General features: G+C 36.1%; 5 protein-coding genes across 5 annotated transcripts in view; 2 read left to right on the top strand and 3 right to left on the bottom strand.

Annotated features, from left to right (window-relative positions):
* The first annotated feature begins 2735 nt into the window (after nucleotides 1-2735).
* LOC136418121 (endocuticle structural glycoprotein SgAbd-4-like) lies at nucleotides 2736-3116 on the top strand. The gene has a single exon (XM_066404079.1). The coding sequence runs from the start codon at nucleotides 2736-2738 to the stop codon at nucleotides 3114-3116; it is 381 nt and encodes a 126-aa protein (XP_066260176.1).
* Nucleotides 3117-10757: 7641 nt separating this feature from the next.
* Nucleotides 10758-11299, bottom strand: LOC136418081 (larval cuticle protein III/IV-like). The gene has a single exon (XM_066404001.1). It carries the CDS (start codon nucleotides 11164-11166, stop codon nucleotides 10774-10776), a length of 393 nt encoding a protein of 130 aa, XP_066260098.1. The 5' UTR covers nucleotides 11167-11299; the 3' UTR covers nucleotides 10758-10773.
* Nucleotides 11300-12792: 1493 nt separating this feature from the next.
* LOC136418120 (endocuticle structural glycoprotein SgAbd-4-like) lies at nucleotides 12793-13191 on the top strand. Its single transcript, XM_066404078.1, has one exon. The coding sequence runs from the start codon at nucleotides 12793-12795 to the stop codon at nucleotides 13189-13191; it is 399 nt and encodes a 132-aa protein (XP_066260175.1).
* A 633-nt stretch (nucleotides 13192-13824) lies between these two features.
* LOC136418080 (larval cuticle protein 1-like) lies at nucleotides 13825-14697 on the bottom strand. Its single transcript, XM_066404000.1, has 2 exons — nucleotides 14414-14697; nucleotides 13825-14102 (listed from the first exon to the last, which is right to left on the bottom strand). The coding sequence occupies exons 1-2, from the start codon at nucleotides 14591-14593 to the stop codon at nucleotides 13884-13886; spliced, it is 399 nt and encodes a 132-aa protein (XP_066260097.1). The 5' UTR covers nucleotides 14594-14697; the 3' UTR covers nucleotides 13825-13883.
* A 1050-nt stretch (nucleotides 14698-15747) lies between these two features.
* Nucleotides 15748-19231, bottom strand: part of LOC136418065 (rRNA methyltransferase 3, mitochondrial) — a 44625-nt gene continuing 41141 nt past the window's right edge. The window contains exon 2 of the mRNA XM_066403983.1: nucleotides 15748-17202. Within this exon, the coding sequence (XP_066260080.1) occupies nucleotides 15953-17164 (1212 nt within the window). The 5' untranslated portion in view covers nucleotides 17165-17202 and the 3' untranslated portion in view covers nucleotides 15748-15952. The remainder of the gene's footprint in view (nucleotides 17203-19231) is intronic.

The raw sequence follows: 19231 nt of genomic DNA, 5'->3' as shown, positions 1-19231 counted from the left end.
GATCATTAGAAGCATTAAAAGTTTTATGATTTTTTATTCAAATTGATTCAAACTTTGCCGCCCGATTGCAAAACATCTAAGAAAATACTATAAACATATACGAGGTGCTCGTTTCTGGAGAACCTGAAGGTTTCCAACGTGCTTCGCAAAAACAGGACGTTTTATATTTGCACCAAATTGCTGGACTTAACCTCAACCAAAAGGAAAAACAAAGTTGATGATAGTTACGAAGGACGAAACGTCGGTACTTCAAATTGCGCTACTTTTACTCTACTTAACCGACTTTGTACCTTTTATGACTACCGAGATCCTCACAAGTGGACTCCAGAAAAGACTTTCTGCATCTCCTCATTTGGTGACGGTTAAATAGGATTAGCAATAAAATTTCGAAAAATATAAAATTTTTCGGAAAGCCCACCATGGTGACTATCTTCTGGCATCAGTGATAGTCACTAACTTCAGACGGCCCCACCATATTTTCGTTGCTGGGAATCACTAACATCGTTTTGAAAGTTGTTTTCAATGAGGAACCAGAAATCGTTTGAGAAAAACAAATAAATTGGAAGAATTTAAAAAATGTCGCTGGTCATAAAGCCTCAAGCTGGCAATCGCCATATGCTTTTATTATCTGTGCTTAGAGGAAAACGCTCTGTTGGGTGTTTGCCTCCATGGAGTTTCCGTTTAAACCCTTCATGGTACTGCCCTGATTTCTGCATATGCTAAATGCTAAATGTGAGATTTAGGAGTCAAATTTTCGAGTCGGTTCCCTTTTAAGGCCAGTGGCGTTTTCCCCGCAAATGCGTGGAATGTTAATTCAGATGCATTAGTCAAGATTTTAACTGTTTTTCAACGTATATTCAACATGACTCTTTTTTCTTGTTATTCTTAGGTCCTCCTTGGCACTGCTTTAAGAAAATCTCAGAAATTTTATCTAAAAATCAGTGGCGTCGCATCTAACTTTAGTCATTATCTCAAATATGTGACTTTTAACCATCTTCAGTATGGCTTTGACGTCTGGAAAGTTAATTGTAATTTGAAAAAGAGTATTCGCAGTTTTGAATTCTCTATAAAATTAATGGAGTAGCTCCTTGTACAGGATGTCCCATTTTTTATGTAACTTAGGGGTTTTAGACATTTCTCGAGTAGATGGAGAAAAACCGTGGTTGGGATCCTTGACCCTATTTATGATCCAATTTCAATGGTCTGAACAGCATTTTAATATGTCGACTCGTTTGCGAAATACAGAGCGTTTTTCGTTTTTTTGGTCTGTAACTCAAAAACAAATTAAGCTAGAAAAAAATTGAAGACGCCACTGGATTGCACTGAAAAAATGCACAAAAGGTGTTTTTGCCAAAATTTAAAATATTCTCAAACAAAAGAATTATGGAGCTTTAAAGAAAACCCTGTAATTCCCAAACGAGTCACGGTACCAAAATGCTGTTTAGACCATTGAAATTAACTCAATCATCAGGCTAGGGGTCTCGACCACGGTTTTCTACATCTTCTCCGGAAATGCCTGAAACATTCAAATTACATAAAAATAGGACACCCCGTACATCCCTCAGTTATATGGATGGTTTTCCTTGGATTTTTAAGATTTTTTAAACCCTGTTTCTTACGATTATAGTTTCAGGAAAATTTTACGTTTCGAAGAAATTTTCAAATATGCAAACTGTAAATTCTGTCCACAAGTCCAGAGACTTGGGAAACTGGGGAACTTCCCAGGGTTCCCCAGGACTGGGGAAAATTTAAAGTTATTTTCCCCCCTTTCGACCGAACTCGCTGCAACCCCGGTCTTCTGAATCTCGCTTGTTGAACCATGGATTTGTTAGTATAATGTACTAAAGAGTTTTTAAGCTTTAAAGTCAATGGCGTACTTTGAAAGTTGTTGAAAAAAATTGCGTCACACGTGCGATTTTCCTGTAGTTTTTAAGCTCTTTTTAAACCCTGCTTGATCCGTTCATGGTTTCTTGGAAATCTCGGATGGCGAAGAAATTCCCAGTTTTCACCAAAAACAGTGGCGTTGCATTTCCTATGGAACTGCAACAATTTTGAAATTAAATGTCGGCTTTCTAAATCCGGCGAGTAACCGAATTTAGGTGCGTTCGCTCGATACGTGAGACTTGAATGTACGCTTGTCCTAATCAGCACTTTCTATCACATGATATTTGATTCAAACACCTTCAATTCTTCATCTGAAATTTCAAGCTTGCTGACCTATTTCTGCTATGTTTCGCGTGCTACATTAAAGGTAACATAAACGCACGTTACATCTTCACATTGTTAACCTAAGTCAATTATTTACCCATCAAATAAAGGCGCCCATTGACGCAACCGGTCGCTAATGTGCCAATCGATCGTGCAAAAGCTGAATGGGCGCGCTAGGTCCCCGAAGAACGGCAGCAACGAGGAGAAGAAGATAAATAGAAATTGCATAACTTTCACGAAATTCAGGACACACGACTGACTCTCTTTTCAAACAACAATAATGACATGGAGCCGCATATTCTTGCGGTGAAATGCGCTTTAACACGATATAGGTGCTGTGGGCGCGCTTTGTCGTATCATTGCGATATGTGTTATACAAGACGCAGAAGCGCGATCATAATACTCAAGGATGTCAAATTTGATTTAGAAGATCGTTTATTGTTACCGAAACATTTCGAGTAGGGGACCACAAAAGAAAATACTATAAATACCACGCGGATCTCCAAAACACTTCAGAATCGATCATCATGTTGTTCAAATTCGCTTTCTTTGCCCTTGCAGCCGTCGCATACGCAGCCCCTCCCAGCGAGCCAGTGCCCATCATATCTCAAAGTTCAGACGTCCATCCCGATGGTAGCTTCCAGTGGAAGTTCGAAGCCGGAGATGGAACCAAGCAAGACCAGCAAGGGGTGCCCAAACCCGTAGAAAATGGAACCGCTGAAGTGGTGCAGGGAGCTGCGGCGTGGAGCGATCCCGAGGGTGGCAAACATGAGCTCGTTTATGTAGCAGACGAAAACGGGTACCAGCCTCAAGGATCTGACATCCCTGTGCCGCCTGAGATACCCGCGCCCATTGCGAGGGCTTTAGAGTGGATTGCTGCTCATCCCCAACCAGAAAATCAGGAATAAACCAAGAGATATGGGTGCTCGCACTGACTGTGTAATTTTAAACTTGCCATATGATGTTGTACATTGTTGTAATTAAAGAGAAATAAAAACAGTAAATTGTATTTATTGTCCTTTGAAGGATTGAAGGTAGATATCGAACATTCCTGCGAACAGTCTTCTTTTTCTCGTTCTCGGAGATCCGCGGCGTGCCAACGATTAATGCCACTAAAACTTATTAAAATCGAACTGAAAAATATCATTAATGCCACTTAATTTGTATTAAGTTTATGCAAAATGGCCTAAATATCTAGTTCTCCAAAATTACACATTATACTTAGATGGAATCCATTTTGGCCAAACCAGGATTATTAATTCTCGCAGAAAGTTAAACGAAGTTATATATAAATATTATACAGGGTGTCCCGAAATTAAGGCACCATACTTAAACAGCGTAAATTACGTCCAAAAATAACACCAAAACTTTATATAAACATATCGAAAAACGCTTTTTTAACGATCTATGGCTCTTTAAAGACATAACTCTGATGATGGTTATTTTGACATATTTCCAAAACGGTGCAAGATAACTTTATGAAATTTGGTAAGATTTTATACTTTTTAAACCTTAATTGACTGATGCGGTTGAATGGAAAATATTTCGTCAGAGGCGTGCCGCACGGGGGCGTCGGAGTTAAAAAATGCTACATTTTTTTTATGTGCCCGGTTTTTTAGCTGCTGATGCAAAATTATGAAACCACATATGTGTCCAGAAAAAAAAGGTACTCTTGGTTCACATTGATAGAACGCTCCATTTTCGAATAAAATTAATTTGAACATTACATTGCATGACAAATACAAATGATGCTTAAAACGATCATTTTCAACCATATCAAAACTATTAAACAATAATAAAAAAAAACAACAAGAAATTGAAATGACACATTTTTAGAGTAAGTTTTCAAATAAGTTACCGTTCAAAAAAGAAAATCTGTTTCAAATTCTTCGTGCCTCCCAGAGCATAAAAAGACGGTCTAGACTGTATATCCAACAAAACAGTAACTTATTTGAAAACTTACTCTAAAAATGTGTCATTTCAATTTCTTGTTGTTTTTTTTTATTATTGTTTAATAGTTTTGATATGGTTGAAAATGATCGTTTTAAGCATCATTTGTATTTGTCATGCAATGTAATGTTCAAATTAATTTTATTCGAAAATGGAGCGTTCTATCAATATGAACCAAGAGTACATTTTTTTTCTGGATACATATGTGGTTTCATAATTTTGCATCAGCAGCTAAAAAACCGGGCACATAAAAAAAATGTAGCATTTTTTAACTCCGACGCCCCCCGTGCGGCACGCCTCTGACGAAATATTTTCCATTCAACCGCATCAGTCAATTAAGGTTTAAAAAGTATAAAATCTTACCAAATTTCATAAAGTTATCTTGCACCGTTTTGGAAATATGTCAAAATAACCATCATCAGAGTTATGTCTTTAAAGAGCCATAGATCGTTAAAAAAGCGTTTTTCGATATATGTTTATATAAAGTTTTGGTGTTATTTTTGGACGTAATTTACGCTGTTTAAGTATGGTGGCTTAATTTCGGGACACCCTGTATATGACAATGCAGATCGTGCATGGGCACATCGCCAGCAAATTGTGCTGAAAGTCATATTTTTCATTGTCCTTCTGGGTTTAGCCTGCGCTGCACGTCATCAAACTGATAATTCTAAATCTAAGGGAATCACAAAGAAATCCATCAGTGTGGTTCCTCCAGGTAACCATCTACCTTCTAGGAATTCTTCAGCAAAATGTCAAGTATATTCTCCACCACTAGGCACAACATATCTGCCACAATTAGTTTACCATCATCCCTATTCAGGTAATCAGTATCATCCAACTAAGCCGCGAATGAGAATATAATGTAGAAGTTTTTTGTGTTGCTAATTGAAAAATGTAATAATGAGAATTCAGCACTCCTTAGTACTTGTAATTGACATAGGCAATGATAAAGACAAAAAGAATTGGATGTCTGAGAGTCTCAATAAGATGCTGAACTTAATGCAAAACTGTTTCTTGACAATGGTGAATGTGATTTTAATCTTAATTGTAAAATGATTTGTTCAGCGCCGTCACCTATGTAAGTCTCAGTTGAATTATTAAATATCAGAACCCGGAATCAGAGCGCGAACTATGGAAATGAGCTTTTTATCACTCTTCAGCGAAATTGTTTTGAAGCTCCTTGGGCTTTTTCCTATCCCTTTTTTGCAAGATTAGAATTCGAGTGATTCCCGGAAGTATTTCTTTGGCGTAGTCTTTGGCCATATACACAGCATCACCATAATTTGTTACTGCAAGTTGTTTTTTCTTTGTTTTTACGGACCTAGCCTCCACTGCCCGCCTTCGAGCTAATTCTACACTTAAGCCAACAATCAAGAAACCTCCGGTTTTTACGCGTATTCTCCACCACGAAAAACTATCTATGCACCAGCAGTATTCGTGCAGGTTAGATTAGGTCATCCGTGTACACAACCAACAATTATCGTCCAGTTATAGTAATTTTTAGCTCCTGTAAATGATATAAATAGTAATAAAAGTATGTACAAATAATTCGATGTCTGAAGGTATTTAACAAAACGTTGTATCCAAAGTCTTGAATTAGGTAAGGGATAAGGCCTCACAGTGTCAGGAAAAGCACTACATTCATGAGATCCAGTGCACAAAAATTTCTTGACAATGGTGGACGTATATGAAATGGTACGTTTCAGATGAACGTGTCCTTCTGGGGCTTTAGTTGAGTTATTATCAAAAAGAGGGCAACGAAATCAGTGCGCAAGCGTCATCTGACCTTGAACCTGACCTTAAACCGCCCTGGTTTAAGGCTTTTTGGTAATTTTCCAGGTCTTTTTTAATTATGTTTCTGTGGCGAAAACTTTATAAAAATTCATCAGCCAAAGTTTTAGATCCTCTTGCGGGCCTAACTTGTGGTAAGAGTAGTCGAGCTATGTCTGCACCTACGCGCTCAAGCAAGAGAATCGTCCAATGTGGTTTCTAAAGAAGGCAACACTTTAGGCAAACTAGGAGCTCCACTAAGCTGTTCTCCACCATTACAAACGACAAGGTTGATGAAAATGAGGATGATAAAAGTGAAACGTGGAAACTATTGCACTTATTAATTGATGTTTTAAATAATCTAGATATCATTTTAAAGAAAAATTACAGGCATAAAAAGTAGTTAATAAATATGAATTAGATAGTGAAATCCAAGAATATTCGACAAGACGCTCGGTTTTAAAAGTTTTAAATTAGGTGCAGGATAAATTACTGCAGTATCAAAAAGCGTTCAATAGTCAGGTAGTATCCAATTTAGAACATCGAATATACCTACTGCCATTTGAGTAAACACATTTTTGAACTAAAGTGGTATAAGAAAAATGGTATAAAAGTTTCTTGACAATGATGAATGCAACGTTAATGGTACATTTCAAAATCATTTTTTAGTGGCGCCACTCATTAACAGTCAATTGCACTATTATCAAACAGCGGAAATAGCGCACGAACGCCATCTTTGGGAATGCGCTTCTAACTAGGGGAGACCTGCCCGTGAAGCGTTCCTGCCTATGAAGGTCTATTATTTAAATACTGCAAATTACTGCACCTTGTGCAATTCTGCACTATGTACGTTGAAATAAAGCTATATTTTGGCATGTATGCAAAATAGTGACTGTTAACTGGCCAAAACCATTTTGTTTTCCCGGCCAAATGAAAACAAAGTGTGGGCCGGAATTTTATGACTTGCAATACTGTGTTGTCATGGCATCCGAAGTAATTTGTAATATTATTTGATGTGAAGATAAATTTATACATGTTCTTCGTCAGATTACAAACATAATGCATGATAAACACAAGTAATTTTAAGCCGTATCAGCACAATATGTTTACCAACTACCTGTAAAAATTAATATTACAATTGAAACATTATGTTTCATCATATATCATCGTATATATTACATGCAATGAATTAAACACAAAATATAATGTGCTTCTTCATTGCTGTCATCATGATCATCTCTTAATTTCGATTCGGTTAAAAGAATAAACACATTTTTATTGAAATTTTCACATTTATTCTCACGGTAGCCCCCTAGTCATTCCTTTTAAACGAAATAGATAACAATTTTATTCAAAAAAACACTACATTGCATGATGCTACTTCATGAAACGACTGTAGGAGTAACAGAGTGATATTGATGATTAAAGATGTTGAGAAGACCATCACAGGCAAGTTCCCTTTAATCATCGGCGAGGTTTTTTCGAACCTCTTCGAGCGTTGATTTTCTAGTCGTTCTTTAACTCTCTTTCGCGACTACCACCTTATAATATAATCAAATTATTGATTCAGGTAGGTAATGACTGATATTCCGAATATGTATAGGTGGGAAATCTCCCTGTGTCAATAAATGCCAATAAATAGGTGACCTAAACGTCGAACTAGTTATGGTATATTTTCAAGATCGGAAGCAGACAACGTTTCTTTAGAGGTCTTGGAGTCCAGAACTTGAGCAACCAATAGAATATTTCAATAGAGTAATATATCAAAAACATCTAGAACGTTTTAGCTTTATCATTACTACAATATCGTGATTTACATAATACTACAATTTTTATAGCAATTTACAAGTTATTTGGGAAAGTTGATGAATAAAGCACAATTTGAGATCCCAGTATTGTTGTTCTCAGAAACGTCTCCGTGTCAGATAAATAACCGCTAGCATAAGAATTAAGCGAGAAATTTTAGCATACGCACAAATTGCATGGTGTTCTCAACATACTCGAGTCCCATCAGACCTCTATTTGAATCTTTATTTAAATGAGGCCAGTAGAGAGGCTCCAAGACTGAAACGAATCAAACGTATTATGGTATGTTGCAGAGAGCTGGGTATCTACCACCAGCCTTATACTCATTCTCGGCGAAGCAATACTAATCACCAACAGTCTCACAACATCAAGGTGCCATGCGAATTCTAATAATTGAAAATTTCAGTCATCTTAGAACTCCTATAGATTTACCAAAAACTAATGAAAAACGAAAAATATCAAATTTGAGGCTACGTATCAGATCAAATGTGCAAAATATCAGCAAGAGGACGATTTTCGTCTATAATGTTGCATCAATAAACACAATCAACGATATTTCGCTACATTTCTTTAAAGCGTGTTAAGTCTCACTATTAAAGAGCGGAAGAAGGAAGCAGGACGCGAGCGCCACCTCTCGCCATTCGCTACTAATTAACCTTTGGCGAGTTTCTTTTGGAATTTTTTGCGCGTTTTTCGATATTTTCAAGAGTGCTCTCGCAGCTAAGTCCACATCAAATCGATAAATTATTAGTTCCTAGTGTAAACTCCACTAAATTCCATTTATAGAGATTGAAAATGCAAGGACTATAAACAGCTTTAAATTCAAAATATTGACCGTGTTAATTAAAACTAATTAATGCAGAAATCACATATTAGCGGAAGATGCAAGACGTTTTAGCATGGTTATTAAGCGTAGCTCCTTACTTAAGACATTCAAAGAATTCCTGCAATTTTTAGATGTCCATTTCTTCAGAATGTTGTGTGTTGCTACCCACCAAAAACATCAAATACGTACTAAGCTATTAAATTGCTGTTTATTATTGTAAGATATGCGTATAGTCATATATAATGTTCTAAAGGTAAAGATTATAAAACGCGAAGACCATCTAAGATAAATCAAAATTTCCTTAATTTTCATGCTAATAGTATCACAAATTAAAAAATATTGTCGCATTAAAACCAAATACCACTAACAAACTCAAATGCGACCTTTAGCGAACGAGAGTGATAAATATGGTTGGGAAATGCGCCTTTAAGGTCGAGACCACAAGCAGAAGAGTCTTCGGGTTGTGCAACAAACGCAGCGTGGGCGATCCTCATTTGCAATAAAACAAAGAAAAATGCGCGATTTCGTTAGGGAACAGCGGATAATAATGATAATGTAAAGTTCAAAGCCGTCATCGCCTTGAATACTTGACGTAACTCATACCATTCATTACGGTTCATTTGCGATCAGCTTCTTGTTCGTGAATTATCATTACCGGACGACCATTCATCAAGTTTACAAGATTATTACGTGAATTTTCCAAACAATGAGCAGAAATTCCCCAAGAATTTTGTCGTTGTTATTTTTATCTTGCCGTTAATTATGCTTATTCGTCTTCGCGCGACGACGGATCGGAAAGTATTGCTTTGACTCAAATGTGAAGGTTGTCCGCACATGAATTTCGAATTAATTGGTTTTGCAACGATAAACCTCTCTGTTAGTGTACAGTTAATCGTTATCAAGATTAAAGACATGTAATCACCGTGATTCGAAGAGGAAAGACTTCAAATGACTAGGAAAAGTTGCCATCTAATAATACAGAGTCTTCTGTTGTTGTAAATATTGCGCATAAGAGACCTTTATAAACCAATATAAAGAAGAATCGTAGTTTAAGGCGTATAGTCATCAATTATAACATTTCTTCATCCGACCGTTTCGAGAGAAATGCAAGCTTAACATATATTAGCTCTTCATCATCTTGTCAGAAGTGAGACGCAATTTTTCCTTCACTATATTGTCAAGATTCCAAAATTAATCCCAAGAAAATTTTAAACTCATTAGTAAAATGTAGAACTATAAATATTTTTCACTAAAACCAGTATAAGAACCCACGTAAAATCATTACAATATTTCCTAATATAAACATCCGAAATGACCTTTGCTAATAACACCATTGATCTACTCAATTTATGTACATACGATTATTATTAAAAAAAATGTATAAAAGCTCATTCTTCACCTCAATTTCAATCAAACCTTTCAAGATGTTCTTGAAAAATTTAATGCTTTTCACTCTCCTAATGGTTGCTGCTGCCTTTACGGTACGCCTCACACAGGCTTCACCCCTGGAAGATGTCTCTAAGCCCTTCAAATGGAGTTATAAAACTGCTGATTCCAGTCAAATACAGGAAGGAGTGGATCAGGATGGGATTAATGTTGTTGGTGTATATGAATGGACTGATCCAGAAAATGAAGTACATCAATACTCGTACACTGCCGATAATGAAGGTACCAAGGTGAATAGTAAAGATTTGCCCCTTAATACGTGGGATACACAGAGACTGTTGAATTACCTAAAGACACATCCCGATGAAGAGTGAAATATTGTTTAGTTAGTAATGGATTAAAAATATTACAGCAAGTTTATAAGCATTTTTCTTACTACCTTAAGGCTGAATTTTGATTATTAAAATGTTCGAAAGTATGGGTGGTGTTTGATTAAAATAATCTAATTTTTGAATGGCAGAAATGCGGATGCAGACTAAAATTATGCAACTTTTTCCGATTTTAGGAAGTTAATTTTTGAGGCTCTGGATCTTTAAAACCCACAGAAATTTCCTTCTCAAATACATTTTTTCAAAGCCCTAAAATCTACGAGGTGTTCGAAAATGGACTTTTTTCTAATTCTTCATTCAAAAACGTCGCACTTGAAGCTCTAATATTGAGGGTTTCGTTTTCTACCTGTGAAACTTTCACCAAACTAATCAAAATACTCAATAATATTTTAATTTCCATCACAACAATAACTCTTAAATATCAACTCAAATAGCATTCTACGTCTCCGTCTCTTCTTCGGGGTGAGCAGCGTTCCACTGCAGCCCCCTTAAAATAGCCTCCGGCACCGCAGGTGCAATGGGTAGATCTGCGCTACTGGGCAAGTATCCTCTTTCATCTGCGTCATACCGCAATTCATGGACCCCTCCTTCGGGGTCAACCCACTTCGCTGATCCTTGGAGGGCTTGACCGCCCTCTGGAAGAATCTCATGTCCCGATTGCTCCTGTTTGCTGCCATCTCCAGACTCGTAGCTCCATTGGAAGGACCCTTCAGGGCTAATATCTGCCTTGGAGTAGAGTATGGGTACCACTGGTAGTTGGGGTTGAAGCGCGGCTTGTGTGGCCAAGATGGCAGCAACAGAAAAGATGAGAAATCCGTACATTGGGAACATGTTTGTGATGCTGGTGATGAACTGCCGAAGTTGGATGGATTAAATGGGCTTATATAGATAGATAATGGAATCGTTGCAAAAGTTCATTTGGAATGTAGATTATCGGTGTGATTTCTAAAAAATTTATAGCGTTTCGGCATTATTATAACTGTCGAGAATGTCGTTCGAATATATTAAGACCTAATCGATTTGTTACATAAAGTGGCCGTTTCCTGGTTCATCTTTCAGGCACATTTTAAATCGAATTTGTATCAGAGTAAGTGGCCAAATGTGGAAGAAAGATTGAATTCGTATAGCCGCAGAGACGAACTCGGCATGGATGAACCAAAAAGGACACAACTCAAACACGAGTGAAACCCCATTAGACTGACTATAAATATCCGGTATATTAAGGGCCTTATGTGGGCTAAAACGCCCTTTTAGATCATATCAAACTTTTGTCAAAATATCGTAGGTATTTCATCTTATTTAATAAGGCTCAATTTGTTTTCGTTGTTTTAGTTAAAGTACTAATATTTTAAATAGGACTCCCTGTACCTTAAAGCATTTTTGAGTCTAGAATTTAATTCTGTATCGAATATTATTAAGGTTCCCTGGACCAATTCTGGACAAGGTGCCCTATTTGAAATAAGCAAGTTATTAAGATTTGAAGTAATGCAATTTCAAAGGTGCGTTTTGAGGGTCGAAATACACTTTTTATCAAATTGAAACGCGTTAACACGTAGCTATTAGATCCTTCTTGAGCCCCAGAACACCGATCCCAAAATTCGCAAGCGGTTAATGCACAATGCCGATTTCCGTTAGATCTCGCAGTTGTCAAAATTTTCAAATTTTTTGGTATAACTAGGAAACGGTAAATTTACAAGACACTTTACATAAAGTGACCCCAAAATTTAACGAGAAATCCGAAAATCACAAAAATTTAGGGAGGTCCATTTAAAATAACAAAGTTGGTGACTACTTCCGGTGTAACTGGAAATTCTGCCATTTTAAAAATACTTTATTTGATTTCAAAATGGTCGATTCTAACTTGAAACCAAATTTTATCGAGCTACGATAGTGGGAAAAATTTTCTAATTGATATATAGCAAATTTCTAGATAGTGGCTAAGAATTTCCACAACGTGGCACATAAGAATTTTATGTATTTAAGAAACTTTGAATATGTTACATCAAAGAAAGTCCAAAAATGTTAGAAAATCTTGGTGGAACGACCAATCAGAAACACTCATTACAATAAGTGCAGAAGATGCTTCTTTCTCTATTTACACACAATCAAAGTAGTTTTAATTTGACGATTAAATATAAAGATACAACTTAATTAAAAGCAAAAAAATCGCTACGACATCACAATCCAATAATTAATAGAATCGAATGTGGCCTCCTAGAATACAAATATCATTCCATTATAATGAAGAAGCTGCAATCTAATTAACATTCCTAACCAGCCCCCGGCGACTGTTGATTAGTCAATTTCGCATCATTTTATGAGATGCACATAAATTCATGGGAAGAATTGGGTCACCCATCACCTTGAAATCTGTATCACTAATTTGATGTGAAATAATCCGGAGTATAAATAGAGGATTTTTTTATATCTTTCCTTAGTTATCGAATTTGATAAAAAATGTTTGCTAAACTTTTCATTCTCTACGGCCTCGTGGCTCTCAGTCTCACTCTACCCACACCCCACGCCCCAGAACCAGTGCCAATTCTGGAACAAAGTCAGGAAATTAATCCAGATGGATCCTTTAAGTGGAACTACCAAAGCGAGGATGGTACCAGCCAGAATCAGCAGGGGCAATTGAAGGAAGTTGGCCCTGAAGAAGCTGGAGAGGTTGTAGAAGGATCGGCTTCATGGGTCGACCCAGAAGGAGGTGCCCATCAAATCTCCTATGTAGCTGATGAAAATGGATACAGGCCTTCTAGTGCAGACTTGCCAGTTGCCCCTGAAATTCCTCAGGCCATCATCAGGGCTTTGGAATGGATCGCCACTCACCCTGCACCAGAAGAACCAACCAAATAATTACCTGCTATAGAAAATGTGTATATATCTCCATAGACAATTTTATGTTTGCTTTAAAGCAATATTAAATATGTTTCACTACAGTCTTAATTACTTCATTAGTCCGTCCGATTTCATTTCGACACATTTTAAAAAATCGAAAAAATTAGTATTAAAGGTAATCCATATCTGGGAAACTAAAAGAAGTGCAACCCTCTCGGCGCAGGCTCATAGATCATTACTTGTATTTTTAATACAATTGCTTTTTGAGTTATTACTTCGAAAGAGATGTAATATTACTCTAAAAATTTTCTTGACTGTCGTGGCAAGTAGAGAGTAATTAATACGGGTAGAATTTCCATGCAATGAATATTTCAGAATTAAAGCCCAAAACCAAAATAGAAAATCGTAATTCAATTAAAACTAGACAATAATATTTTTTCTATGATAATATTTTAAAAGATATGTTTTACTATGTTCATGTGGCCTTCACCATTTCGTCAAGTAACAGTACGTAATCAATAGAGGCATATTTCCTTCACCATACTATCAAGACTCCAGAATTAATTTTTTTTAAATCTATCAAATTTAGAGTTTAATTGAAATTAAAATAACATTCATCATAGTTCAACATATTTTTTTATATAACCACCTCACATTTACAAATGTACAAAAGAAGAAAACATAACAATTATATTTCGAAACATTATAATCTATTGTTTGGCAGGTTCTTGAGTATCTTGTTCTGGATGAGCCGCATTGTATTCTAGAGCCCTAGCAATGGCCGCAGGGATTTCAGGGGCTTGAGGAATATCGGCGCTTTGGGGTTGGTACCCGTTTTCGTCGGCTACATAGGTGAGTTGGTGGGAGTTGCCTTCGTTGTCGGTCCAGGAAGCGGAACCTTGCAATACCACCGGGGTTTCCTGCTCAATCTGAAACAAAATTGAATATTAAGTTTTATGACGCCTAATTAAAAGTGGACGACCTTCTTGACGCAACGAAATCTCTAGTCGAATTTGTTAAGATGTTTGAATACATAATAATGTGAGATTTGGCAATAAGTTATAAATTGATTATAAACGGAGCATCTGTAATCAAATTATACTACTTAGTTGAATAATGTGGCAATTATGTTTATTGGTTCGTAAAACTTAGCAGGCTTTGAGAAGCAATAAGAATCTTTTAAGTATAAGATTGTGAAAGATATGCGTGTTCTAATATAATCATTTAGAGGGAAACATACCTGTTTGGGTTGTCCAGTCTGTTCTTGTTTGACACCATCTCCAGTCTCAAACGACCACTTAAAAGTACCATCAGGTTGCAAATCGCTCTCCTGCGCTACAATAGGGACAGGTTCCTGCTCGGCAGGAGCCCCAAATGCTAAACTCACGAACCCCAAAATAACGAAACTCACTTTCACCATTTTAGTTTTTCAGCTGCTATATGATTTTATAAATCCAAACCTGAATAGTTTGGCAAAAATAGTTTTGCAGTGGCTTTTATACGCAAATTATCGCCATCACCCAGGGGTCCGTTGTGGCGACACATACGTGTAAAGACGGCTTAAACAAACAAATTTCTTCACTCAAGGATGGCTTTGTTTGTTGTATAGATGAGTGATTACTACGGGGGATTTTGCAACACTTGAACGAATAATTGAGACGTCGCCTTCCTGCCCTAGGGGGTGTTCATTTTTTGTATTATTTATTTATGGTAAATGAGTTAGTTAATGATTACTGAAAGTGTCAAGGTTTATGGGCCAAGTAAAACTTCTTGGATATATATATGTCTTCAGAGTTAACTGCGTATTTGATAGTTATTGAGAGAATTAAGTTGAAAATAAAAGACACATTTGGGTCGAGAAATAAAAACATTCTGCAGAACGACTAGCGAACAATTATCTTTGATTGAAAATTCTAAAAAAGAAGAAACTACGCCATACACTTTACTACGTCAATAATTGGGTGATCATTAAAAAAAAACCTCGCAGCTTGAGGTTTTTTTTATCGATCACCCTTTGTACTTAGGTGTAAAATATAAACAACAACAATTAATTCGCTTGAATTTAAAAAAAATCCTTCTTATCGCGGAAGGGCCTAAGCCGATCCTTTTTTTTACATTTTTTTTAATTATGAATTTTACCGCCATCTACTGTTGCTCTTGTTAAATCCAACATGGAGAATTACTATTACTGGTTAGACATTATGAAAGATGCTCAATAGATGTCATTGTAATACGTAAAAATTGAATTTTATTTAATTTTAGCACATTCAAGAAATGCTGTCTATTTGGCAGTACTCCACTGTACGTTAAATATGTCTGAGCGCAACGGCTATTTGGTCTTACGTTATTCAAAGACCTAACTACATTTAGATCTTTTAACGACACAAAAGGTTAATATAAATGAAATAACAAAATTGCAAAAAATCCTAGAAAAGTTAAAGAATAACGAAATAAATGTTAATTTTTGTTACTGTTATTGCAACAATTAATTCACCTCAAAGTAGACAGCACTGCGAGCTTAATGTGTATCACAAATAGTTAAGAGTAAAAGGTGAGAAGAAAGCAACATACCTCTTGTTTTCTTTAATATAATTTTCTAAACTTTGGATGTTTGATTTATGGTAATAATACCAACGTTCTAATAACATTTTTATTTTTTATGCAAAAAAAATGATTTATCAGTTTGAAATAGCCTCTGTGTCCACCCACCTAATAAACAATACAGACAATCAATATTTAAAATAAAACCTCAAATTAAGTTTAAAACTATCAAGCAAATCTACAATGTTTCTTTACAAATCTGCCTCTTAAACTCAAAACTTATAATTCCTAAAGCTATAGCACTATTTAAACTATTTACTCCATTACTAAGAGGTACATTTAACCTGGCCCCCTTGAATTCTTTTGCTAATTTATAAGACTCTGCACTCAAACCTTCAGTTTCACCTCCAATTATCAAAACTATGTGGGGCAACTTACTGAAGTCTACTGAGTAATATGGCATTACAGGAATATTGTCAATTACTTCATTTAAATCCTCAATACTGTCGCTTGAACTATTACTTAAAACATTATTATCAGCAAGAAAAACTATAGCATCAGGAGATACTTGTGATTTAATATTATTCCATGAAATATCTTTACAAAGTTTGGTCCTGAAATGGGCTCCACAGGCACTTCGCAACACTTTATCATCCCAAACATTGGTACAACCTTTTGTTAAAATTAACTTCTCACAACCAACACCACTGGAAGTTCTTAGGATTGAACCTAAATTACTGGGTTCTCGAATGTTGTCACAGATGATGGTCAGTGGTAATGGGTTTTTGGGCACAAAATTTTCAGATTTTGGGATTTGAAAAATGCCCACAATGCCTGGGCTAGTTGTCAACTTAGACCACACTTGCATCTCTTTATAAGGCATCTTATAGAGGCGGCCAAATTTCGGGAAGTATGGTTTTAAATAATCTACTTCATCTATACGGCTGAAAAGCAGATATTCCAATTCACAACCAGTCAAAAGGGCTTCCCTTATTAGTCTTTTGCCTTCCAGTAACATCAACCCACTCTTTTTCTGATTAGTTTTAACTTCAGACATGATCTTGGTGATTCTTGTGTCATTATTATGCATCTTACTGTAAACTACTTGGCCACATTCATCTAAAATAGGGCCTTTTTTAAGCGCTTGAGCATTAATAAGTTGTCTGGTTACTGTCATAGGTTTAACAGGAGCAACACAGGGCTTTTTTGATGATTTAGAACGAATAACCAGACTTTCAGGATGCAGAGAATGGTTGTTTTCATAAGTTTTTACAGTACTCGAGACAAACAACTCTTGAGTCTCAGGTGGGGTTTTCTTGGATGCTATAGAGTTGGTAGTTTCAACAAGTTGTGGTTTTCCCTTCAAGACTGCCAAGTTAGTAAAGCGTGGCAGGAATCTGATTTGTTGGTAGTTGACGAAGGATACATTTGTTAAGCTTTTGCAAATCATTTTAGGCTTTTACAAGTTTTGCAAAATTAGAATTTCTAGTGTTATTAATGTAGGTATAACATACAATAATAAAATATTTTAAAAAAGAATTGATTTAAAGTAACAATAACCCCACTTTCTTCCCTTGACAATGACAGTGCTTTGAGTAATGATTTCTTCTTTGCATGTGGGCCACCATGTTTTTTGTTTTTCTCACACCCATAAAGTTAAAAAGAGACAAATTTCAATATTATGTTTCACTATTTCGACATCTGTTGAGTATTGCGCAAACTAAAATTATAGTAAAGTAAATTTTTCTCGTCTACTATGTAAACAAATTGTACTGGGTGTCCCATTACAAACAACCACTTTACAATTTTTTTTTTGTGGAAAAAAGTACTTTATATATGAATTGTACGGTTACGTCTAAAGATTTAAACACGCCTTAGTTAAAATATAGGAGATATACCAAAAGAGTTGAAAATCAAATTTTTAATTTCTTAAACGGTATATTTCAAATAAGGTGCGTCCAAATATTTAGAGAAATCCCTCTATCTATCTCTGGTATAACTAGAAGTGCCCCCATTTTAAAAATATCTTACTTGAATTCAAAATGGTCGATTCTAGTCTAATACTAAATTTAATTGGGCTATGATAGTGAGAAGTTAAAAATTTTCTAATGAACGGGTCGCGTGGCTAACCCTGTAGAGTATAAAACAACTATGTGAGATTTAAAAAAACCATCTGGGACCAGAAGGAAATTTTCATAGAGAGCCACGTAAAAGTCTCTACTGTACGAAACACGCTAATTTGCTCAAATAATAAGTCGCAGCGCTTCAGATATTCTTCTGTTAAAGAGATTATGTTCTCAATGGTCTTGCCAAGTTTCGCTTGTTGAATGGGCCGCAACGAACCTACAATGTATGAGTTGTTGGAGCTGAGACTTCTATATTCTTAGTATTTTCTCTGCGCTCTATAGCAGTCTTATGTTCTACAAATCTACTCTCATAACTTTGGGGAAATTATTTTAATCAGTTGGAACGACACAATTAGCTACGTCACAATTTCTTACGTGGCCCCTTAAGGAAGTTTCCTTCAAGATCCTGGTAAAGTTCCCCAAAGTCTTACAAACCTACTTAATACCTTAAATGAAATCTACTTTCAAATATTAAATCAATGTGAAACGAGATGCGTGCAAGATACCACAAAGCTCCTGATCTTTGCCGACGAGTATTTGGAGTTTTTCATGAATATCTTTAGAGATACATGAACGAGTACTCTAGGAGAACTTTTGAAGAATTTTGAGCAGCTCTATGAGAGTGAGGAGCGTCAGGATCTGGACAAAACAAAACGGACGTTATAAGACAATTTAAGGAATTGACGAAGAAATTGAAGTCCTTTTATGGCTATCCGAGAAATAAGAATATTCCGGAAAGCGCGAATAGAATCTAAAGTCATTTAATGTGAGGAGAAGCAGCTTTTTGAAACCATCAAAACACCTCATTTGGAGAATGCGAATGAAGAAGCTGTGAACGATTATTTTACTCTAAACGAGCTAATTCTGGAAATGACTCAAATTATCGGGCACCTTGGACGCTTTAAACGTAAAACTCAATGAACTGAGCTTTTGTAATTGAAAATCCTTCTACGAATTAAAAACCTCTCCGGAATGAGCGGATCGATGCGGTACAAATGCAAAGAGGAAGCAGTAATTTTACCAAAATACGAACCAGAAGTTAAGTCTGGAAAACGGCGTTCCTGGAAAGTAGCGTTTTCCATAAAATCACACGGTGAAGTATTTCATACGCTGCTGGCAAAATGATTCCATCTGCATGCGTGCTTTAAAGAAGTTGAGAATGGGAATTTGTGAGTTTCCTCAATAGTTTGAGTTGTGGATTCCGGTCAAGAAAGTGATGGATCTACAAACGATAAATGTAATCAGATATAGGGAAAAAAGAGAAAGGATTCTAGGTCGATGCTGTTGAAATAATGCAGGGAAGACTCGGTGCGATTTCGACAATTTGAAACACAATCAATTTCTTCCTCGATGCACATCGTGAAACGTTTCTTTTTGCCGATGGTGGTATA

This window comes from Euwallacea similis, chromosome 32, assembly GCF_039881205.1.
Source record: "Euwallacea similis isolate ESF13 chromosome 32, ESF131.1, whole genome shotgun sequence".
Classification (NCBI taxonomy): domain Eukaryota; kingdom Metazoa; phylum Arthropoda; class Insecta; order Coleoptera; family Curculionidae; genus Euwallacea; species Euwallacea similis.
The sequence above is the reverse complement of the archived record's forward strand: the minus strand, read 5'-3'. Positions and strand labels throughout refer to the sequence as shown.